The 26,144-nt window shown below is 40.1% G+C and overlaps 1 protein-coding gene across 1 annotated transcript in view; it reads right to left on the reverse strand.

Annotated features, from left to right (window-relative positions):
• The window catches only part of fbxl17 (F-box and leucine-rich repeat protein 17), a 243,227-nt gene that overhangs the window by 131,652 nt on the left and 85,431 nt on the right, over positions 1–26,144 (reverse strand). Inside the window, exon 8 of the mRNA XM_083905333.1 lies at positions 25,660–25,790. Coding sequence (XP_083761459.1) covers positions 25,660–25,790 — 131 coding nt within the window. The remainder of the gene's footprint in view (positions 1–25,659; positions 25,791–26,144) is intronic.

The raw sequence follows: 26,144 nt of genomic DNA on the forward strand, positions 1-26,144 counted from the left end.
CATAACGCAAAGCACATATTCCTAATATCCAATTTACTCTTCTTTCCCCCCCTAATAATACTAGAGCGGGGCACGTTAACGGCCGTCAACGCTAACGCAAATTAGCGCATGACGCGTTTCCATGACGACTGACAGGAAAAAGACTTGCGGGACGCCCTTGTTAACGTGCCGCGGCACCGGAGTCCAGGCACCGTTTACCAGTTAGCTCTGTAAGCTGCGTTAGCTCCTTGAGCTCCTTTAGCGACGTTACCACGCATACAGTCGAACTGGAGCAGTCTGTTAACGAAAAGAGCAGCGCTACAAATAACCAGCGTAGCTGTGCACTGCGTATGCGTGCCTCTGTTTTTAAAGTTTAGCGTTACTTTAGAGACTCATTTTAACAACCGGGAGTCACGTAAACATAACGGCCGTCAACGTTTAACGCACATTAACACATGACGTCTTTCCATGACGACTGACAGGAAAAAGACGAGCGTGACGTAATGTTGACGTGCCACGGCACCGGAGTCCAGGCACCGTTCACCAGATGGCTCCGTTAGCTGTGTTAGCTCGTTTAGCGCCGTTAACGTGTCTACAGTCGAACTGGAGCAGTCTGTTAACGAAAAGAGCAGCGCTACATATAACCAGTGTACCTGTGTACTACGTATGCGTTCCTCTGTTTTTAAAGTTTAGCGTTACTTTAGAGACTCATTTTAACAACCGGGAGTCGCGTAAACATGACGGCCGTCAACGCTAACGCACATTAACACATGACGCCTTTCCATGACGACTGACAGGAAAAAGACGAGCGTGACATAATGTTTATGTGCCACGGCACCGGAGTCCAGGCACCATTTACCAGCTAGCTCCGTTAGCTGTGTTAGCTCGTTTAGCGACGTTAACGTGTCTACAGTCGAACTGGAGCAGTCTGTTAACTAAAAGAGCAGAGCTACAAATAACCAGCGTAGCTGTGTACTGCGTATGCGTGCCTCTGTTTTTAAAGTTTGGCGTTACTTTAGAGACTCATTTTAACAACCGGGAGTCACGTAAACATGACGGCCGTTAACGCTAACGCACATTAACACATGACGCCTTTCCATGACGACTGACAGGAAAAAGACGCGTGTGACGTAGTGTTTACGTGCCGCGGCACCGGAGTCCAGGCACCGTTCACCAGCTAGCTCCGTTAGCTGCGTTAGCTCGGTGAACACGCCTACAGTCAAACTGGAGCGATCTGTTTATTAAACGAAAAGAGGAGCACTACAAATAACCAGCGCACCTTTGTACTGCGTATGTGTGTGCCTCTGTTTTTAAAGTTTAGCGTTACTTTAGAGACTCATTTTAACAACCAGGAATCGCGTAAACATGACGTCACGCACGTCTTTTTCCAGTCAGTCGTCATAGAAACGCACCATGCGTTAATGTTAACACCGTTAACGTGTCCAGCACCAAATAATAAGCATCCATTCTTAAATATTATACAGATAATCTACATGATGGGCATGTAGCTCTCAGCCAACAAATCAAGCATTCAAAAAAAGCAACAGCCAATGGGAAAAAAAAGTCCATCAACCAATGGTGTGACTTTGTAACTTACTCGGTCACAGAGATTAATGTTTGTATGTGTGGCCACACACACGTCCTGCACCTGTACTGTAGAATGTCCTCATGGTGTGTTAATATTGTCGTATGCTGTCTCCATGGATACGTTTCATCCTATGGGAACGGCTCAACTTCAGATAATCTAAGTTCTAATTTAATTCTGCCGACTTTAAATATGCAGGGTACTGATTAGAAACAGGTGGAAGAGGTGACAAAGTAATTACCGCTTGGAGGATAATAGTGTGTGTGGTTACCATGGCGATGAATGATGCCTTTTTGCGAAAGAGATTTTGTGGTGTTCCTTTGTTGTTTTTTTTGTCATTTGCATGTCACACAACAATTCTCAAAAGTGTCACAAGTGATGTGTTATGGGTTTTGCTTCAGGGTGTATATATATGTATAAGGTTAAAGGTCTAAATGTGTAAGACAATTTTAGTCAATTTAGGTGAAATTATAATATATATGCAAAAAATGACCTGATTATATGAAGTGTTGTTTTTTCATTGTACCAGAATAAGTCTTTTATATTTATATCAGGCACTATGTCAGCTCTATAGAGGCCTCCAATTTGGAGCAGCGTGTTTTTACACTATCTGTGTTTTTATATCTCTTGAGTTTTGGTGCTAACTTAAGGCCACACATGTTCTCCTGCACACATGGAATGGATGAGGGTGAGGTGAGGGATATTCAGCTGTACCATGAAATGTTGCAAAAATAATAGACACTGTAAATTTAGGGCTTAATCCTCCACATGAGGGTCATGCTGACATAATATCTCAGCTGACATACGGCGAATGGTGCGGTACACCCTGGACAGGTCTCCAGTCCATGACAGGGACACATACTGTAGAGACAAACAACCATTCACTCACTCTCACACTCACAGTCGATTAAGAGTCTCCAATTTGCCTAATCTCCAAATCTGCATGTTTTTGGACTGTGGGAGGAAACCGGAGAACCCAGAGAAAACCCTGACACACACACACACACACACACACACACACACACACACACACACACACACACACACACACACACACACACACACACACACACACACACACACACACACACACACACACACACACACACACACACACACACACACACACACACACACACACACACACACACACAGGGAGAACATGAAATCTCTACACATAAAGGCCCCTCAGTCTGAGCAGATTTGAATATATATTGTATTTAGAATACATTTGTTCAGCTAATTTATGGCCAAAAACCAGCCAAGTTTTACTGCATAAAGCACAAAATCTGACCTGTTGCACTAACCCATGTAAATTTTCCTCAACTCACATGATTAAAAAGTTGGACCAACACAGTGAAAACACAGTTTCTCTTTCTGTTGGTTTCTCATCATGGACTTTATTGATTTTGTCGACTTAAAGTATTAATATCAAGGGAAAAGTGCAGCAATACAATCTGGCCCTGATTAAGTCCTCATTTATTATTTACATTCTGTTAATTTCCTCGGCTATAGAGGGCAGGAAAAGTGCTGTAAGGAAGGAAAATGACAGAAATTCTATATATAGACAAAGCTCCTATCCTTTAGTGTATAAAGATATATGATTATAATATAATCTAAATTGCTCTTGTTCCCCATAATAACAAAAGTTCCGCACCTGTGTGCTGTAAAAAAGCGGGGGAAAACAAAGCTATACCTGCTGTATATGCTGATTCCTCATTTTCCTCCGTGTTCCGTGTTCCCCCTCAGGATGTGGTGTGATAGCATACGCTCTGTAATAGCTGCATGTGCTACAGCTTTTAGGGGTAAATTGATGTCAGTGACATCCCCGTAAGTTTGCATAAAGCTGTGGGGAGAAGAGCACCAAGGAAAAGTTTCGACTGCCAGGTTTGAAAGCTAATTGACAGCAGCGAGCGCTATCAAACACTTCTCAGATCCTCAACCCCACGCTAACCTTTCTGAAATCACAGTCCAAGCGCGCTGGATACAGCTTTGAAGCAGCCCACACTCGCAGCTCCAGGCGGTGAGCACTCCATGAGCTTATTTATTATGTCTTTTTTTTTGTTTTTGAATAAAAAGGAGGGGGGAGAAATACCTTTCGACATTTATTCAAAATATGAAAATGTGTAAAAGAGCTTCAGTGTCGCCCTCCTGAGGAATTCTGAGTAATGACCAAAACACTACGTACACTCTGACCATCACTCCACTGCTGGGTGTCCATTTTTTTGTATTTTGTATTTTTTTTAGGGATGTCCATAAATTAAAAATAAATCTCACATTTTGAAACACATTCATCTAGATATGATAATTTAAGATTTTAATGTTGGAGGTCGGCGCACAGAAGTAAACAACCTGCGATGAATTATTCAATCGCGTTGATCTCCGCTGTATTAATCACAACCAGAATTTACGTTAGACAATATTTTTGACAGCCCATGTGGTTGTTAAAATTTCAAAATTACAGCCATACGTATTTAATGCCAGACATAGAGTATTCTTAAATAGTCACATGTAACTAGAAACACACACACACAGAGGGAAGAAAAAATCGCACATAATCTAAGATTGAACAACTTTGCATTGAATTCTGGAAAACAAACATTTCACTATCTGTAAACTGGGCCAGAAATACCTTGTTAAGACTACTTTACACGCGTTAACTTTGAAATACATTTTAAAGAAATAGTTTTATAGCTTGGTTCACTTGTTATCATCTCATAGGTATCTGTATAATTAATACTTAATCATTGACCTCCACCAGGAGGTATATCGTTAGCCTAATAGCATAATTGACTTAGTCATTTTTTTGGGTAATTGTGACGTCTGCCTAACTTTACCACTGTGCTTGATAAAAAAAAAAGTATTTTTTCTTGTTTTCCGAAAACTTAGGCAACTATGCTATTAGGCTAACGATAGGTTTTGGACAGAGTTTGTTTGTCTGTCTGTTAGCAACATAACTTGAAAAGTCGCGGACGGATTTGGATGATTTTCAGGAAATGTCCCCAATCGGACCAGGAACAAGTGATTACATTTTGGGCATGATCCGTAGACGCTATCACTATTTTTAAATCGCTAATTTCTGGGGGGCTGAGCTGCCTTGGCGGAGGTCTGCGCTCTCCGAGTGCTTTCCCAGAATACTTAATTATTTGATTTAATTTGACTTAATTATCGATTATCAAAATAGTTGACGATTAATTTAGTAATTGGTTAATAATTGATTCATTGAATAATTGTTCCAGCTCTAGATTGGCAACGGCTTGAATGTAACGGACATTCATATCTTGTTTTTTATGCACTGCAGCTTCAATGTAAGTAATAAAACTCAAATCAACAGCAACTCAGCCTGGATGAAATTAGTGTAGATAATTTTATTTTGTATTTATTTTATATTATTTTATTGCACATAATGAAAAACAATTTTAAAAAAAAAGAAAAAGGGGGGAAAAAAGTGCTGCACGTCCAACAAAATTAATGAAGCACCTTGACTGAGTGTAAATGCATGATTTCATAACTTCAGGGTTAGCCAAACTACTTACAGCACAATGGGGTGCACCATCAAACTGTGAAGCAACATCTGTGAATGTGGTGCAGATGGGAGGTTTGAGTACAGTCATGGGAACCTGTTCTGCTGTATGGCAACCACCGTGTGTGTGGTTTTTTTTTTCAGAACAGAGAAACATTGGAGCTCAAAAATGTGTGCGATGATGTGAAAGTTCAACTCGTGATCAGAGCTCGGCTGAAACGCCTTCTGACGCCGACTTATTGTCGGATTAAGAGATCCAACTGCGGATTAACTGAACAAGTTTTGCGCCCCGTGTTTTCTGAGGTTACGGGATGAGTTTTAAACCCCGACCCCAACATTGCTCCGTGTGACCGCACAAGTCAGCAGCGACACCAAATCATGTAACAGGAATTTTTTTTTTAATCTGAAAGTGATCAAGTCGCGAGTTACACCAGGGAGGAGAAGGAGGAGGAGGCAACAGCTTGAGTTTGTTAACTCTCAACCAAAGTGGGAGACGACTCAAGTTTTCAGCTCAAACCAGATACATTTGTCAAAGTTTGGACACAGGGTGATCTTTTCATTAAGAGAAGATCTGTGCCCTGACATTTACAACACCTGTTAAAATGAAGATGTATTACATATTTCACAAGGTGGCAAAAAAGGCATCCATCTCGCTGCCTCGCCGTCTCCTTCCCTCTCTCGTGAAATGTTGTTCATGTTGGTGACTTATTAATCTAAAGTGTACTGCATCAGCCTATCCCGGATGAATATGCTAATCAACAATTTTGAGACCTAATGAAGTATTTTTACGAGAGGCTGTAAAAGTATTTTTGGGAAAGTCATTGTCAGGTTCAATAGCTCAAAGTGACTATCCAAGGAGAAGCCCATCTCACTCCATATATTAAAGCAAAAGTGAAATGATGAACAAACTGAACTCGATTTTAGTGGCAGGTGTGAGGGCCCGTTCGGCTCTTACAATCTTACAATTTAGTCATTGGTAAAGGTGTTCTTAATCAAATATAGACGAGGTTTATTCAAAAACATCACCAGAAAAGTGACAAAAAGGTTGTTGTATGCGTGTTCTCGGTGACCCCATTAGTCATCCGTGTATCCATGGCACTTCTCAGTGAACTCTGCAGTCAGTTTGGTGTCTGAAGTACTTATCTGGTTTATGGAGGTGATTTATGGTTTGCCTGTATTTATGGTGGTTGTGAGATGACTTTAAAGTTTAATCCCAAGCAGCAGAGAGTCCATCTGTTTCTGAGAGCAGAGGGTGTTTTACTACATGGAAAGAGGGGAGACTTAAAGGTGCCATATGTAAGAATGTGGCCCAAAACGGTTACTACATTCAAATTCAAAATACCGAGGACTTTTAGGTTTCGTTTTTCCGACGTAACTGGCAACCCGTGGTTGCTCGGCGGATTGGTAGACGGCGGTAGGTGGTGCCACTTGCTAAAAACACGATTTCAAAACATAAACATGATTTGCAGTCTGCAAAAATACTTTTTTTTAATGCAAATATTTTGGCTGTACTGTTGTTGTTGGTGAGTTCAGTTTGTTATATGAACATTATTCCTGAGTCTCTGTGACACATTAGGAGGATTTTATGGCCAGTTACTTTAGATTTATTACATAATGCACCTTTAATATAATATGTCTTTATTGAACATAGAATCATAAGCCTACATATTTAGTTTTCCAATAATCATATATCGTGCCTATAATTAGCATAATTCAGATTTTTGAAATCCAATTTTAACTAAAAAATGTTTATATTAAAAAAAAAAAAAAAAAAAAAAAAAGATAAGCACTTTTACTATGATAAAATAATAAAAAAACAAAATCAAATTTATGGTAATGTATTTAAGGGATTAAAATGAGAAGCAGGGAGCAGAGAGATCAGACACTTAACAAGCTCCACTGTCATGTCTCTCTCCTGATGCCATGACACGTTACCTGTAACCCATGACATCTTTGAATTAAACAGACAACGTGCTCGTAACAAAGTCAGAGAACAAAGACAGATGTGAGCGTGGGGAGAAGGTGGAAAAAGCCTGAAAATGATCTACCTCTATCCAAGAATCATCCTCTGCCGACCTCATCCTCAGCTCTCCCGCCCCTGAACGCCGTCAGCATTTATTTCCTCTATGAAAGACTCTGATCATAGAGTTATTTGCATGATTGCATATTCCATACCTTGCATTAATAGTGCAATGGGGATGAATAGTTAATGGCCTATCACATTTAAGTAGCCATCTCAACCTGCCATCACATTACAGCTCCCCTCAATCTGCTAATGAAACCGGCCTCTCTCTCGCTCTCTCTCTCCCTCTTAAAACCCGTTACTCAAAATAGAAACCATGCAGGTCTAGTCCATCAGTTTCGGGGCAGCCAATGGCCAAGAGGAAAGGAATTGGGCTCGTAACTGGAAGGTCACTGGTTCAAATCCAAGGGCTGGGCAGATTACTGCTCATGCGCCTGGCTTGTGTGTGTTCACTACTTGTGTGTAATAAGGATGGGTTAAATGTAGAGCTGAGACAATTAATCGATTACTAAATTCATCATCAACTATTGCGATAATTGATTAATTGGTAATTCTTCTTGCTCCACATAACAAAGAAATGATTAAAAGTGAATCATTCTGGTTTGTGGACAAAACAAGACATTCGAGGAACAACGTCATTTCCAGGTTTGAGAAACACTGATCAACGTTTCTTGACACGAAAATAATTATCTAGTTAAATGCATAGGACGAATTCACTCACACTAGTTGTGTCTGTGTGCAAAAATTCTAATTCTAGTCTGACACCGTTAAGTCTAAAATAAAACATAATATGTGCATGAGAAGTGAAATCATAACTTATTAGACCTAAGTGACTTGATAGCGAACACAGCTACACTGCCGCTTTGCTATGATAAGTTTAAAAAAAAAAGTGGTGACATGTTTAAAATAAAAAATCATAATAGAATTATCGGATGAGCTGCCTCAAATATAAGCAGTACTACACTGTGAAACTATTAGGGCTGTGCTACTGCTTCACTTCTCTATGTTTGGAGTGGGAGAAAAAGGCCACAGCTTCCCGGCAATGAGTCAGATAAGAGACTGCATTCATGTGTGTTTCATCAAATTGTGTTCCCATTTCCCATACGGCTAAACAGAGAGCGCCAGGGACACAAAACCTCACGCCACAAGGTCAATCGACGGCGCACTATTCATAACTCTGCTCTTTCTGGGTTATGGCGAGCTCTTTCAGCCCCACTCACCACCCACAACAACCACACTTTTACTGCCTCCCACTGGGACAAATTTCTGTAATCTTCTGAATGTGCTGCCAATACATTTCCCACCAGAGTTCACATTCATGTTAAACACATGGCGGATCAAGAAAGGGAGACACCCTTACACTAACACGGATACATAACCAGAAATATGCCCCGCAAAATTCACACTTTCTATACATGCTATACACATCACACACAGAGACACACACACACACACACACACTTTCAAAGCCCTCTATCCTTTAATAGCGCTTGGGATTCTAGGGATTCTGACAGGACTTTGGAGCAGAGGAGAGTTTAAATTGTGATTGCATTGATGAAAGAAACGATGACACCAGAGAAGAAGGGATGAAGGCAGGAAAAATATATAGAAGAAATCAAGAAAAAAACGAAAAAATACAACCCAAGTCATGAGGGTGTGAATGTATAAGCCTTAGCAAATATTTATTACCAGTCTGCGAAGGATTGCGGTGTGAGCTGAATAGACTAGGACATGGAAACCACTGTTACCGGTGGTGATAAGGGACCGATTCGCAGCACTGCAATCTGACAAAGGCTTAGTAGATAATGGAGGAAGACCTCAGATAAAAAAAAAAAAAAGCTTTAAGAGTCAGATAAGTCCTAACCCTCTTCAGGTCAAACAAAGTATTGTTTAAGCATCAAAGATTGTTTTTTATTGCTCTTGATTTGTCTCTGTGAACTTGAACACAAACACCTACAATTACACGCATGGCCAGTGAATATGAAAACAATTATAAGTTTGTTCAAATACCATTGGTGCGAAATGGCCAAAATTGCCTCCAAGTCAGCGTGAAAATCCAAAACGGCGGCCTTCCTGTACAGTTCACGGGAAAGTCGCCATTGACTTTTTTGACTGCCCCGACCTAATGAGCGTGTCTAGCAACTTTCGTTCATGTAACTACGGTAGTAAAGTGAGACGGCGGTGTTTTGGAAATTCTTTGCTGCTGGTGAAGAATGAAATAGAGAACTTCTGCCGGCCGACAAGTTTTTATTTTTATTGCAAAGAAAGGTAAATCTATACACGAGTGATCCTAGCTGTAGAAAGACCCAGAGCATAGTAAGCCCTCCTCATTTATACCTGAGCAACTCCCCTTTCGCATTCCTCCAATAGACAAAGAGGTCTGCCTTTCCAGGTCGTGTTTTAACACCTCTTTGTCCACTGCAGGTATCGGGGAGCTGACTCCCTGCGTATGTTGTAGGAAGGTGCAAGTTCAGTCTAGACATCCAAATTACACAATATACAATTGTATATTGTGTAATACACAAAAGGACCTGGTATTCTGTGTTGGGCAGGTATAGGGTGATGGGCAGTAGTAGCTCTGAGACAAAGAAATTTCATTTACCATTACAGGTCGCAAAAATCGGTAGATGATTTATTTCAAGGAAGAAGAAGAATTCCTTTAGTTTAATTGGGTTCTACGCACCTTGATGCTCAAACCCTAATAATTAAAGCACAGGTAATGATTTGATAGCGATTAAAGAATGTGACATTCAGCGTAAAAAGAGTCATCTGACGACACACTAAAGCTTGCAGGATGCTGTCATGTATGCGACCTTGTGCTTTGACTTCACCCTCAGCAGACACAAGTGAAACGATTTGTTTTATATCTGGAGTCAGTAGGTCAGACCATGTGAACCCAAACAATGAGTGTTTCTCCTAAAAACCAAACTGCACATGCTAAATGCACTGTGTACCCACAGACTGGCGTGGCGGCAGAGAAACTGGTCGGGAGGAAAAACCACAGATACCATAATGTATGTCAGGCACTGGAGTAAAGAAGGAAAATAAATGCACATTCTGAGAAGAAATCCATGCAGCCACACAAATCACACACACACACTGTACATAGTACACAGACATAGGGAGGAATATGGGGTATAAGCAGAATTTCTGCGGGTGTCTGGAGAGTGTTTTGCATCATTCTGCAGGAGCTGAACATAAAAGTTGTGGTTCAGAAGTTACAGGGCCTGATCATAAGAGACAGGCCATATGTCAAAGCTCAGGCAGGTTAGTGTTGACTGAAAGAGTGGTGGGGGGGATTAGTCTACAGTATGTGGGTGCACAGAGTCTGTATGTTTAAAGAATCCCTGACTGGTCAGGAAATGTGTTCAGTATTAACCATACATGGACACATCTGCATGCATTCTTACATCCGATATAAAATGCACAAGCATAACATCTGTCAGATCTCATTAAGGTCCAAGAGCGGGCTCTTAAGTTTCTCATAAGTTCAATGCGCGTTGAAAAAATATGTATAAACTCACTAAAAATCACTGAATTAATGCAAAACCTTTTTATTTTTATGTTTGAACTGACATCAAAACCATTCAGCCATTATCTTTACTGCTTATGGAAGGAATCCCACCTCACATGGTCAACAAACAGCAATTAGAGCTGCAACTAACAATTATTTTCGTAATCAATTAATCTGTCGACTATATTCTAAATGAATCGTTTGGTCCATAAAATGTCAGAAAATGTTACTCAGTGTTTGTCTCGTTTTGCCCACAAACTAAAAACCAAATGATTTCTTTGTTATGTGGAGAAAGAAACAAAGGAAATATTCATATTTAAGAAGCTGTAACAATCAGAAATCTTGTTCTTGATCTTGTTAATAATGGAAAAAGGCTCAAACAGATTCATCAGTTATCAAAATAGTTGACGATTCATTTAGTAATCGATTAATTGTTTCAGCTCTACTGCAAACTCTATGGAAAGGCACCCAGTGGATTACCACTCACTTCAAAACTGTAGAAAACTGTTAATGCTGTAAATATTTCTCTGTATATCAAAAACAAAAGATTCTACAGTGTTGTTCAGATTGGCAAATATGTGTGGTTTTGGTTGCTGGAACTATAGATGTTTTGTAACAACCAAGACATTGTTCATAACTTTATCAACTCACATTTTAAAGGTCCCATATCATGCAAAATGAACTTTTTAATCATTTAAATCTTTATATTTGGGACTCTGGAGCGTCTACCAGTCGCCAAAGTGTGAAAAAAAGATGACTCACTCATGTTTTTGTGGTCCTCCTCAGTCTAAGTACAGGGGATAAAACACGCGATGTTGACTTCCGCACACATTGGGACGTCACAAGACGCTAAATTCCTGGAATTGTTATCTCACGGAGCTCCGCTTTGTCCATGAAACACGCGAGAGTGCTGGCCAGGGCAACGGTATCCAAAAACCAGAAGTCCGCGAAAAGTTCTATTCTTGGCTCCACAGTGCAGCACAGAGTTCTACACAAACTTCCAGCCTCACAGGATTTATCTGTGTCCAGTGGATACATGTTATTTATGACAGCAATGTGCCTGCTAGAGTCTGCAAATGATCACTTTTCCAAATGCTAACTGCTGTTAGCTCCCAGTAGCCTCTGTGGCTGATGTCATTTCCTGTCCCTTAAGTTTCGTTTTACCTTACCTAGATACTACTAAACAGAGCGTTCTGAACAGGGCTGTTTTGGCACGGTGATTGAACTGCTGTATTTTAACCAAAGCATGTCACAGACATGTTCATAAGGACACCAGGGAACTAGTTTAACTTGTAGAAATAGGGTATAATATGGGAACTTTAATAGTGCCACTGAATTCAGTACATGAAGACGAAGTACTTCGGAAAGACTTTAAATAGTTGTGGATTTATGAAGTTTTGTGCCTGTAGTTCTCTTCTGAACCGCAGAAGTCTCAAGCAAGCAGCTGGTGTCGCCAGGTTTTTTACAGAGACCACACACACACACACACACACACACACACACACACACACAAGCAAGCCCATACGTACCAAAACAAAGAGGAATAACAATCAGCACAGTATTTCTCCCCTGGAGCTTCGAATACAAACCAGGTGAGCAACAATAGGAGTTAATAACTCCAATTTACTTTATTATCCAGGCTCCCTCACAGAGCACTGTTTAAAATAGCAATTGGAAACAGTGAATCAGCTACGCGGCGAAAACATTTATCTCTGGGGACGAATACGTACACAAATATCCCACCGAACAAATCCGAGCAGACACACAGTCCCCTGTATCAATTTAGTATGCTGTAATGCCACCCGATTTCCCTTTCTTCTTCGGTAGAAAATGGCCTTCCTCTATTTCTCCTGTGCTCAAAACTCTAGGTAATTTTCTTAATTTAGGTCTGAGCATTTGCATAAAAATGTTCACTTTCGAGGCTCCCTTAACATGGCTCTAATACGCAATTACTCTCCTCAATAGTGGCGGCTAATTACAGAGGTGTCAGACAAACACGTCGCAGAACAGAGGGGGGGGGGGGGCATGACACAATCGCTAAGGTGCTAGTCTGCCACATGGGACCGAGCGGCTGAATGGGAAGCAGTAAATTCATTTAGGCTGGCTTCATTAAACCCCTGCTCTGTGGGTCCTGCGTCATGCGCTCCCCCCTTTTGCTCTGCTGCTCTCCCTGTTCTCATTTGCGGGGCAGCGGATGTGCTGTGGGTAAGAAGGAGGCGATCACACAAATGAATGCAACACGGAAAAAAAAAAAAAAAAAAAAAAAGAAATAAGGGAGCGCTGTAGGGAGTAAAATAAAAAAAAAGGATGTGAAGGAGAGATGAAGGGAGATACACTGAGCACAGCAGCGAGAAGAAAGGAGGGAAGAGCGGAGCAAGGGACGGAAGGAAAGACGGGAAAAGATGGTATCAATAAAGAAGCACGGCAATGCAAAAGAGGAACAGAACAGTATTACAGAAAGTGCTGCCGGGATGGAACAAGGGCATGAAGACATGTTCTCGTTTGACGATAAAGAAGTAAAGCATAAGGGGGGATGAGAATATAAAAGAATAATTTTGAATAAGGCTTTTGTTTTATTCATCTGGCCCAGCCTTCCAAAAAGCACAGAGAAAAGAGGAAGAGAGAGAGAGAGAGAAAATTACAGCTTTGGTCCCCAGAGTGAGGCCAAATGCCAAGTCTCCAACATGGTGATACAAGCACAGTCGAGCCCCGTGGTCCTCTTTACCATTTAGAATATAGTGGCAGCTTTGTGACCCCACAGTAAGGATAACCATCAGAGGCCACAGCCCCCTGCTGTGCACCACCTGTAACCAAAACACATGCACACATTTTCTGCTTTGTGCACAGAATTCTGCCCCACAAAATATCCACAAAACTCAAAGAGAGAGCTCAAAGATCACAGTGGAAACACTTCTGCTTAAATCTGTCAACTCACTTTAACACCGCTGCCTTTCATTTGGACCGTGTTGTGGCCTGTGAGTGCATTCAGGGCAGACAGTTGACGTCTGTTTGGAAAATAGTTTTAGTTTTGACTTCTAGTTTTTTTTAAATGTATTTGTTTTAATTAGTTTTTTGAGTGGGTTTGCTAGTTTTTTTTGTTGTTTTTTTGTAAATGCTTAGTTTTAGTTTAGTTTCAATTAGTTTTATGAGTTCTGTAATTTGGAGCATGTATTAGGACAGATGAACAACCATCCTTGAAACGGTCTACAAGAAAGTAACCTGAAATGTCCATCATAGTGCTAAAGGTTGGATGCAGTTAGTGTGAAAGGTAATAACAGACTAACAACATAAATCAACATAATAATATTAATAATAATAAATAACCCCCATAAGATACATCACACTGTTTGTGAGCCAGGAGTCTCAGGAGCTCAATCTGAAGAAAAACATGAGCAACATTTTAACACAATAAAACACTTATACAATTCAACCAAATTAACTACATAACGAATGTTATGTTTATAGTGCACAGTTTTATGTCCCACGTTGTTAACAAAAACAAATGTATGAGATAATGAAAATACAAACTTACAAAATTGCCCGGCAGAGGAAAAAATAAACACACATTAACCCAAAAGGTTTATGTATGAAATACATTTCACAACAATTGTAGTTAGTTTTATAAACACAAAATACACTTTCAGGTTTTTTTTATATATATATATTTTTTATTTCAGTGAATGAAATAGTTTTTTTTTCAATGTTAGTTTTTAGTTCATTTTCAATCACTATAATAAACCTTGACCATGAATCGCTGATGGCCACGCGTTAACCAAGCACTTGAAGAGCACATTTCTCTGTGATAACATCCCCTACAATTCAGAGCGACTCAAATCACATAACCCTCACCCATAACCCTCTAGACTTTAGCCAAAGAAGGGCCAAAGAATCAGAGAATATGAACACAAACATGCAGATCAGACGTTCACTGATCAATTCGGGTGTTCGGGTAGAATAAAAGTGAGCAAAACAATTATGATGAAGATCAAATAGTGCCCTTTTGCTTTTCTAACTGAAATTGATTAATCGTGGAGCAAAACACTAAAAGGAAACAACAAAACAAACGTAAACACGACACAAACTATGAGTAAAATATGAATCCACTTAGCAGAACTTTAACCTTTAGTGTGGAATAAATAATTCCACATCAACTCATAAGAACTATGCAATGGGATAAAAGCATTTAAATGACATCAAGAAATAAAATGTAAAATAAAATCAGAGGGAAAATCAAATGAAGGAAGATCACTGTGAAAGCACAGAGCTTCAGTTAGAAAGATGCAACAACATACTGTACATTTTGCATCTCCATGATAAATCAAATACTCAATGTACTACTGGCTTATCCTCTTATCTGCTGCTCTAGTAACAGAGTTAAATAATCATAATCATTCTCCCAGGCGGACGGAACAGAGGGTAAAGCTACACCCTGCGAAATTGAATTACAAGAAACATGTAGTTGGTCAAAATAGAAGCAATAATTTTGCCAGCCCGGGTCAACAATTAGGTTATCATGGATTTTTAGCTACATTTTCGACGTCAGACAGCACTTCGACGCCTGTGTATAACGGTGGCTCCACAGCTGTGAGACGCAGGCTTTACTATACAATGATTACTTTTTGGTGGTTCATGAGATACTATTGTATGTGTGTATCATTCTGCCAACATACACTTGTGTAGTCTGTGTGATATTGTCATTATAATGTGGTGCTTCACAGCCAACAAAAACCCAAAGAATGAATGTTATCAGACTTCACTACTCCTTGTTGCATAATTCGTGCAAGCCTGTCCTGTAACTGTTGAGATATATATATACATATATATATATATGTATATATATATATATATATATATATATATGTATATATATATATATATATATATATATATATATATATATATACACACATATATATACACACATATATATACACATACATACATACGTTTATATATTTAAATATGTATACATACATACATACATACTTATATATACATACATATATACATACATACATTTTATATATAAATATATATACAAACATACATACATACATATAAATACATATATATATATATATATATATAAATACATATATATACATACACATAAATACATATATATATATACATACACATAAATACATTTATATATATACATACACATAAATACATTTATATATATATTTATATATATAAATATATATACAAACATACATACATATAAATACATATATATATATATATAAATACATATATATATATATACATACATATAAATACATATATATATATACATGCATATAAATACATATATATATATATATACATACATATAAATACATATATATATACATATATACATACATACACATGAATACATATATATATATACATTTATCTCAAATCCTATTGTCCCGTTTGTTTTTTATCATTCTGAAATATTTTACGTTGCGTCCAAATATCTAATGAAGTGTATGTATGATAATATCAGCTACAGTACATCAGGGCTGTCAAACTCAAATAACCTGGGGGCCAATGAGCACGTAGTCTGGTCAAGAGGGGGCCGGTCTTACTGTTCAGTTGCAAGAACGTCATATCAAAACAAAATATTCCATCACGATATCGCAATAAAGACATTCATGGTGATATTTTGCAGAATTTCAAAGCAAGGGTGCTTGTTTTGATACAGAAAGAGCTTTACTTCACCATGAAAACATGTAAAAAAGTCAACAATTGTGTAAATAATAATATTGATAACTGCAGTTACAATGCCAAACAGGCTCATATATGTAATTAAATGTAATGCTAAATGTGATAACTACGAACAAAATGTCTTATTATTACGGTTATAAAAACATAGCTAGCAAAGTATATGTCTGTATTCTATATCACCTCGCTGGCAGCTGTGCCTGTGAGACCACATGCAATCAATTGGGGGGCCGAATGTGGCCAGTGGGCCACCAGTTTGACACCTCTGTGCTATATAATATAAATAAAAATGTCATAGTGCTTGGAAGTAATCCTAAACTGTCAGATTAGCATTGTAGAGGAAAGAATTACCACATGGCAGTTTTATGTAGTCCACACATATTTTACAGGCCTATATAACATGTGCTCGTTGACTTAAAAGGAATTCAGCTTTCAAAGAGGGCCCCCGGAACACGCTTTGTTAGGCCAAACACGGCCGTGATCTTTGAACTCTGGCCACCCCCCCCCCCGAATCCAAACGGTTCATCCACGAGTCAAACTGAACCTTTCTGTCAAATTTGAAAGGATGTTTGTGCCGTATGTGACAAAAAAAAAAAAAAACTTCCATAGAACGTTTACAACATTAGAACATAAAGTCAAAGTGACCTTGGCTTTTTAACGCCAACATCAAAGTTTGTAGTGTATTTAAAAAAGAATACCCTCGAGGCTTGCTTGAGATATGGTGTTAGCAGAAATGTGGCAGACAGACGGATAGACCAACCTTAAAAACACAGTGCCTCTGGCCACTGGCATGAAAGGAAATATAGCGCAACTCCGTAAACAGCTGCCTCCTCATTAGCCCTTTTTGTTTATTCCTACTGTTATTAGACACATTACACACAATTGTGCGAGAGGAGTCAAGGATCATTTCATTCAGCAGGCGCACACACACACAGTTGCCACTGACAGTACAAATCAAATCTTATGACTTCCAGACACGAGAGCACTCCAATCACACTAAGACCCCGGAGCAGCGAGGAAGACTTGGCATCATCTGCAGAAGGTCAGACTAAAGCCCTTCTGCTGATAATAATAACATTATAATCGCAAATATTTTCATAGAGCACTTGTGCAAATCCAGATATCAAAGTGTTCCAGTGATAAAAACAAATAAAATCATCAAAGTGTGTTTTTTTTTTTTGACTTTTCAGAGCATATGCAGAGAAGCTGGGGAACGCTTCCGGGCGTTGGGTAACGTGCTTGAAAATATCAACCGCAGCTCTCGCGCCGTTGTTGCCCTGTAAGCTCCAGCTGCTCGCCTTCATTGCATCTCCGCGCCGCGCCGCAAACGTTCCGCCGTCTCCGATACTTATCAAGGCGCTGGAGTTTGACACCCCGATTACTCAAAATTAATAACCACAGCGGCGTGTTCATCATAGCACACTTTCACACCCAACCTGCCAGAAATAATCACCTCAGTGTTTTTGTGTGTGTGTGTGAGAGAAAGAGAGAGAGAGGGGAAAGACAGGGGGGGAAGCAATATGAGAGACAGAGGCGGATAAACAGAAAGACAAGTGGACTGTGAAAGAGAGAGTCTGAGATGAGAGACGCAAATGAGAGAGAAATGAAGAGAAAATGTGCTACATGTGCATCTGCCGTACCTAATCACTCTGCCTCCGTAACACCTTGTTGTTTTTTTATCCGCTTTTTTTTTTTTTTTTTTTTCCTTCTCATCATGTCTGACAACAGGGCAGCATTGGCTCTTCTTGCGTATTCATCGTGCTAAGCAGGACTCTAATCTGTACTGACAGCCAATCTGCTTCAACAAAGCAGGAATTAGTAAATAATGATAAATAAATTTTTTTTAAAAAGGAGGTCTTGGAGGTTTTTTTTTTTTAATTTTCAATCACGCAAGGACAGGCCAGTACGGTGTGGCCATGAGAAAACAAAGCGTGGAATTCTGAGCAGTAATAAGGTTGTTTGAATCCGCACAGCCTGAAATATAAGTGACAAGGACGGGGGGGGGGGGGAGGGCACCTCTCCTCAAATCTGAGGACACAGGTGGTGGAAAGAAGACAAGGACAAATGTCTGTCTGTCTGTCTGTCCCTGGTTCAGGCTACACACTGACATTTTCTATGGCATTCGGGAAACATCAGGCGACACCAAAAAAGGAAGAAAAAAAAAATCTAAAAGTAGTTTGCTGGAGGGGACCAGGTTGGAATGAGGGTTGTGCAATAGTTGTAGACACTTCACCACCTGACCTCGGATCATTGGGATTTGTTCGCGTTCCCACCGCCTCATGCTCTCTTTCACAGAGGTGACACTTAGAGGCTGAACACAGCAGCGAGGGAGGTCAATCAGAGAATTAGGACCTCACAGAGTTGGTTATTTCTCCACTCCACTAATGGTGGCCCCTGTTTGTATATCAGAAAACAAATATTCACAAAAAAAACTTTTTTTTCCCCCCGATTAGGAATGAAAGCTTTTGTGTATATTAGCTCTAAAATCATGATTTGTTTGTGTAGAATAAAATGTATTTGTCGCCAGGTTTCTACTACATTTGTTGCAGTCTGCAGTCTCGCCATTAGATGTCACTAATTCTTTGACACCTTGGGCGACATCCAATAAAAGGACTTTCCAGGACCTATTTCCTCAAACTCATGGAAATCCAAAATGTGCAGATCTTGGAATTTGCTTTTTACCCGACCTGACGTAATTAGCTCTCTCTTGCTTCACTTTACTCGCTCATTATTCTGCATGGAATCTCACGTCAGTGGCGGAGAGAGACAGTGGAAAGAGTCCACAACACGGCTAGTAATTACGACTCGACGTTTGTTCTGTTTAGGCCTAGTCTACATACATCAAGCAATGAAGTCGCATAAAACAGTAGGTGGCGTCGTAACAAACAAGTGCACATCGGGAGCGGGGAGACAGTTAGCTAAATTAGTGTGTTACCGGCAGTAAAGTTAATGCATGAGTCCAGGCACTGTTTACCAGTTAGCTCCGTTAGCTGCGTTAGCTCCTTTAGCGCCGTTAGCGAACCTACAGTTGAACTATATCGGTCTGTTTATTAAGCGAAAGAAGCAGCGCTACAAATAACCAAATAACAATTTACTGTAGAGACTTATTTTAACAATCGGGAGTCACGTAAACATGACGTCACGCGCGTCTTTTGCCGGTCAGTCGTCATGGAAACGCGTCATGCGTTAGCGATGAACGCCGCTAACGTGCCCAGCACTAACCTAAATATTAAGTTAACTGCTTTCTTGCACAAAATTAAAGCACTTTCAATGGCCATGTCTATTTAGGGCCTTGAAAAATAAAATTCACAAACTTTCAAGGACCCGCGAGAACCCTGGACTAAAAGGCCAAGTTAAATCATTATTTGTTTAAACCTTTCTAACACCATAGCATAGCTGTATGTGGGAAAAAGTAGGTAAGCACTTTCTTAAAGTTTGCTTTTTTACTGTAAAATGTGCATGAATGCAGCCAACATTCATCCAGGACCTGGTCACATTCACTTCCCCCCCCAAAAAAGTAAAAGAAACCTGCTGTTATTTGACACAGCATTGATCATACTGATGTATCATACACTCATTCAGTTGTGGTGTTTAACACTTCTCCAGGCACTGCGAGATCTGCCAGCTGGCTGCTACAAAGGCTATTTGGAATGGGCCACCACTGAAAAAAGCCTCCAAATCCACCCGCTTTACACTTTTGGAGAAGGTGTGTGTTTCTGTGAGAATGCTTCTCCAATTATTTTCTGCTTTATAAGCTCCTCAAAGTCAGAGAGGGCCCCTAGTCATCTTTCATCCAGTCCAATTTTTTGTGAGCGAGGACAAAAATGTAGAGCAGCCAATTTGAGCTATGATTTGTGAAGCTCATAAGTAATGAAGATATGCAGGGATTCTTGGCCTGAAGAAAAAAAAAAGCTAATAAGGGAAAAAATATTGATGCCTCTGTTTGAGGGAATACTAAAAAGCGAAGACAGACAAAGGGAGAAAGGCAGAGAACAGCAGGAATTTTGAAAAATGCCCAACTTCCAACAATACAGATCCCATAAAAGAAATGAGTCACATACTCGCGGCAGCTGCTTTCAGCACAGACTGCAGCCAGCTGACCGCACCTTCCTCACATACACACAAAAGCTTAGGCAGAGGACGCACATAAAGCTGCATGTCAACATAGGCCCCCGTGTCCAGGAGCAGGGGTAATGTTTGCAGAATAATGGCTGACTCTTTGCTTTGGCCAAAACCACCCATACATTCTTAGAAATAAGGGTTCCAAAAGGGTCCTTCTACAAGGGCTGAGGCTCTACCTGGAACCATTTCAACCCATGAACCCTTGAAAAACCCTTTCTTCGGGAAAGGGTTTTTCAAGGGTTCCAGTAAGAACCATTTTGATCCAGAGAACCCTTTAAAACCCCTTTCCTGAATAAAGAGTTTTAAAAGGGTTTTTGGTGGAACCCTCCAAAAGGGTTCCAGGTGGAACCTTTACCATGTCAAACTCAAGGCCCAGGGGCCAGATGTGGCCCGCCACGTCATTTTATATAGCCTGCGAGTTATTAATTGGGCTTAAAAATCTGTTTTAAAATAGGTCTATGCTGCTTTAAGGCGTGAGTTGACCATAAACTACATTTCCCACAATGCATGGCAATTGTGTTACCCGCACGCGGACCGGGTTACATCTATAATGCATCATATTTGTAACTTGAATAAGTAATATATACATAAAGTTATTGAGCAATATGTTACAGAGTAGTTACCTTTATTTTACATTATATTTGGTTACATTTAGTAACATTTATTCTGCATGAGTGACATCTGGAGGGTAACCATTATGCTGATGTGGCCCTCAGTGATAATGAGTTTGACACCCCGAAGCTGAAGAACCTTATGGTTCTACTTAGCACCTTTATTTCTAAGAGTGTGCACACACCCAAGGTTGGCTGCAAAGATGCGAGATTCACATAAAATCCACGTTTAACCCCACGTTAACTGGTGGCATATACACACCAATATGGAGAGAGAAAAGCATTTACCTCAAATAAAAATGGGATAAAATCAACACAGTTGCAAACTCATTTTCTCTCAGAGTTTCTATAAAGTAAAAAAAACTTTGACAAAGTGTTTTCAACAAAAGTGAGCGCTGCCATTTGATCATGACTCGCTAGGCCATTTTCAAAACGCTGTGGCATTTGAAAAACACACAATCCCACTTTGGTCTCCTATCATCGCTGGAAGAGGATACAGAAAAATAACAGGGCCAACAATGGCCACCTGCAGAACATCACATCCCTTCTCCCCAAGAAATGACAGTGACCAAATGATGGGCGTCCTACTGTCACAATCAGCCCGTCAGACTGACAATGGGAAGTCCGTATTTGGTCATCATGTCTTGCTCTTTTTTTTTTTTTTTTTTACACTGGATGCTGGTTTTGGTTATTACTAGGGAAGATGGAGGGAGTCAGAGGAAAGAGTGTTTATTTCTTTTTTTTTTCTAAGATGAGAGACAAGAAGGAAGAAGAAGAACCGGAGCAAAAAAAAAACCATGAAAATGCTTTACCTCCCACGGAGCTCTATCTCTCCAATGGCCCCTTGACGGGGGACAAATTGATCCTAGAAATAAGGGGTCATTTCCTCTGCCTGTTTACCTGTTCTGAGTCCACTGTCTCCACTTTAACACACACACACACACACACACACACACACACACACACACACACAAAATGACCCCGCTGTATCCTCAGTGAGATAATGTGAGGGAGGTTTCAGTCGTCTTAACTGTGACCATAAGGAAACGACCTGTGTGTGTGTGTTTGTGCTTCAGCGACAGCAGTGACCGCCGTGACCTTTGACTGTTTGAACTCGTAGCCAAATAAACCATTTCAGCATCTTTTCTTTCTCCGTCTCTCTCTCTCTTTGAAGACTCACGCGCAGTGATTCAGTAAGACCACCGACCTCTTTTAAGCAATCTGTATTTCATATAAATATTGATCTTATTAATGGATAAACTGGTTAATAATTGACTATTGACCACACTACTTGATCTAACAACACAGGTGAGGGTCAGAGAATTTACACATGCCTGTCCTGCTTTTTAATGGCTCTATCAAACGTGTGAAACGTTATTAAAATTCCACAAAAAAATGCACATTTTCTAGTTCAGAGTAAAAAAAACGTCACGTTGGTGAGAAAATACAGTATTTAACTCGGGATCTCCCGATATCTGAAACTCGCTGACCTCGTTGACAACACATTTGTGCATTTCTCTAACTGTGGAACAAATGTTATCCAAAAAAAGAAGAAATAAACGTCCTAAACATGACTCAGCTATATTGATTTTGCTGATTATTATTTATATTTTTACAGTCTGTGACTCCCATCCCATCCTATTTTTAACACTCTAAATCATTTCATTTAAATCATCATTTTCCTCTTTCCTCTGTCACCTGAATCTGTCTTTAATTCTGCTCTCTCTCTATCACACACACACACACATGTCCACACAATGACACGACCACCCAGCCAGTTTCCCAGCTTTATATAAATCTCCTCTCTCCTCTGAGCTGTGTGACTGTAAAGTGCAACAAATAAAACAACCTCTGACTGGAGGCTTTTCTGTGCTCCGAGTCCTTGAACAGCAGTCGGCATGTTCACAATACATACGAGCAAACTCACATGCAGCAGTCTCTTTAAGGACTTTGCGTTGACTTCCCTTTATTTAGACAACCTGAACAAAGTTAGCTGAGCTCATCCACAACCAGACCACAATTACAATTTTAGCCTTAAATTTAACCTCACAAATGATGGTTCTGCCTCATTAGGACCAGGTTATGGTCTCCATGGTCCTGACAAGGTCAGTGTTTATGCCAGAAAATGTCCTACAGAGGTAACAAATATAAGCAACACAAACACACCATATGACTGCAGCAAATATTACTTCTGCTTCAGGAAGATTGAGACAACGAAAACACCTAGTTTGTGGGGACATTTTTCCTTGTGGGGACATCATGCCCGGTCCCGAACGTGGTCCCCACAGTGTGGTAAAGACATGTAGATGTGTATGTGCGCGTGTGTGTGTGTGTGCATGCTCTTGTCTTGCTATGCTTGTGTGGACCACCCCTGACAAAACACCTTTTTAATGGGGACATTTTTCCTTGTGGGAACATTATGCCCGGTCCCGAACGTGGTCCCCACAATGTGGTAAAGACATGTAGATGTGTGTGTGTGTGTGTGTGTGTGTGTGTGTGTGTGTGTGTGTGTGTGTGTGTGTGTGTGTGTGTGTGTGTGTGTGTGTGTGTGTGTGTGTGTGTGTGTGTGTGTGTGCATGCTTTTGTCTTTCTATGCTTGTGTGGACCACCCCTGGCAAAACACCTTTTTCGTGGGGACATTTTTCATTGTGGGGACATTAGGCCTGGTTCCGAATGTGGTTCCCACAATGGGGTAAAAACATGCAGGTGTGTGTGTGTGTGTGAGTGTGTGTGTGTGTGTGTGTAGTGGAAGGACATGCAGCATCAGAGCACCAAGCATGTCAAACTCCTCAGCTATGACTGTCCACCTCAGCCTTGAACCCCCCGCTGTCCCCCATCGCTTCATTCTGCCCCACACAAACGCACAAACCCTGCCGGGGGCCTTTATCTCTCCCACAGACTCACACAGACACACACCACTCTAAATTCCAATATTCCCACAGGTGATCCAGACAAATCAAGTCAGACACACGTGCACCTCCAGCCCCCCAGAACCAATGCAGTAAATATTGTTATGGAATCAATGCAGCCTTGAATCAATCGAGCGTGTTGCCTGTCCCTCTGTATGTGCGTGAGTGTGTGTGTGTGAGAGATTGTACTGTACGAGTGCGAGTGTGTGATAAAGGAAAGAAGTTGATAACACCATGTGTTCCTGTGAGGATTTCACCAAACTCCCATGTTTTTTTATTGAAAGAAGGCAGGTGAGATATTACCATAATGTTCCCACCACATGTATGCTGTAAACTCAATAATGCAGGAATTATTTCGCACACACACACACACACACACACACACAGAGACATACACAGCCTTGCACGCACCTATTGTTTCAATGCACCATGGCAAATTCAATATTGTGTTAAGGGCAGAATGGGAATGCAGTTGGCACATAAGCTACAGCCTTAGCTGTAAATCGATAGATTAAATACAGACATATGAATAAAACAAAAGATAATAAATAGTAGACAGGATAGGTTTACTCTTCCTATCACACACTCTACAGGCTCATTCGAAAATGACGGTAAAGGAAAGAGCGAAATAGATTTTAACTTGTGTTTGCATATGACATATTTAGGATTTACAAGGGTATTTTTGCTTTTTTGTTTCCTTTAAAATGATTTGAGTACGTGACCGATGTACTAACTGACTGTTTTGGTGAGTGCTGGCACATCTGTGTGATTTTGGCATGTCTTCAACTTTTATAAGGTTTGAACACAGTTGTATCAAAGATGGTGTGGTTTCTGTGTGCTAATATTTATTTTTTTTAAAAAGAAAGAAAAAAGCTGATGAAATTTGAGGGTTTTTATCATTTAATCAATGACTTAATTCGACCTGTTTATCTTGTTTGGCAGAGGAGTGCAGTGATGCAGGAGAACTCCAAATCCAATGCTTATCGAAGACACAGCCATAATTGGAAACCTTGCCTAAGATATGAGTATCACTTTTCATAAAGGACTAAGAGCTAACAAAATCACACACAGACCAAAAAAAAAAAAGACTAATCAATGATTTGTCAAATAACACCATAAGGAGCCATTAGTCAAATAATTTACAGAGTAGGGACAAACCTTTAGAACCACTGATCTTTTTTCTGGGACTTATTATACAGTCCGAGTCTCACATTGGTTCTCATTTATCACATTTCTAAGTACTGAATATGTGGCCGTAGGTAATAATTACTGTGATTATGGTTATTTTTAACAATAAAATCAAACATCTTGGATCAAATATCTGGCGACCTGTGTGTAAACGGGCATTGCATTAGTATGATCTACAGTAATGAGAGTTATCCACTGATTTTGTACACCAGGTCAGAGTTGGTGTGAGATTCGGTCATATACTACGCCAACATCTATACTGATAAATGACTATTTTTGCATGGAAATGAGTGCACGCACACTTTTTTGGTGCACGCACATTTAATAAACGAGAAGCAGACTGACTTTAATATGACCGTCGAGTCTTTTTAAACCTCAATTAGTGATCGCACTTACCCTTATTATTACCTTCTTGATGTATTATTTTCTACATTGCCTTTGCAAAGTCAGTCCCTGCTATGTTGTGGGTGAGTAAAAAATGTCGCCGACAAACCTGTCGTTGATGCTCCAGTTGAGGCAGAGGTTGAGCGAGCTGAGGTTGCGACATTTCCTCACCACCTCCATCACCGTCTCGTTGTTGAGCTCCGAGATGTGCCGCAGGTCCAGGACATTCAGGTTCCGTAGCTACAAGAGAAGAAGAAACACAGATATCTTAACATATATATGTATATATATATTTTTTTTTTAGCCACGTTACATCCACACAGATAGCTGTGAGGCACCAACCAGATTTAGAAGGTAAATAATAAGGAGATAACGTATGATATAGGAGCTCCTGTATGGTATTTATGGGCAGGAGTGGATCAGTGGATTCGTATTATAAGTAAAAGGTTGTGGGACTTCAATCCTGGCTCCGTTAGTCAACATGCTGATGTTTGAAGAAAATTAACTGGAAATGAATGAATACCATATGTCACTACGGAGGCCCAGATATGACACTGGGGGAAAACTAATTTGTGGCCACGAAATGAGTATAAT

The sequence above is a fragment of the Microchirus variegatus genome, assembly GCF_963457635.1.
Source record: "Microchirus variegatus genome assembly, chromosome: 18".
Classification (NCBI taxonomy): domain Eukaryota; kingdom Metazoa; phylum Chordata; class Actinopteri; order Pleuronectiformes; family Soleidae; genus Microchirus; species Microchirus variegatus.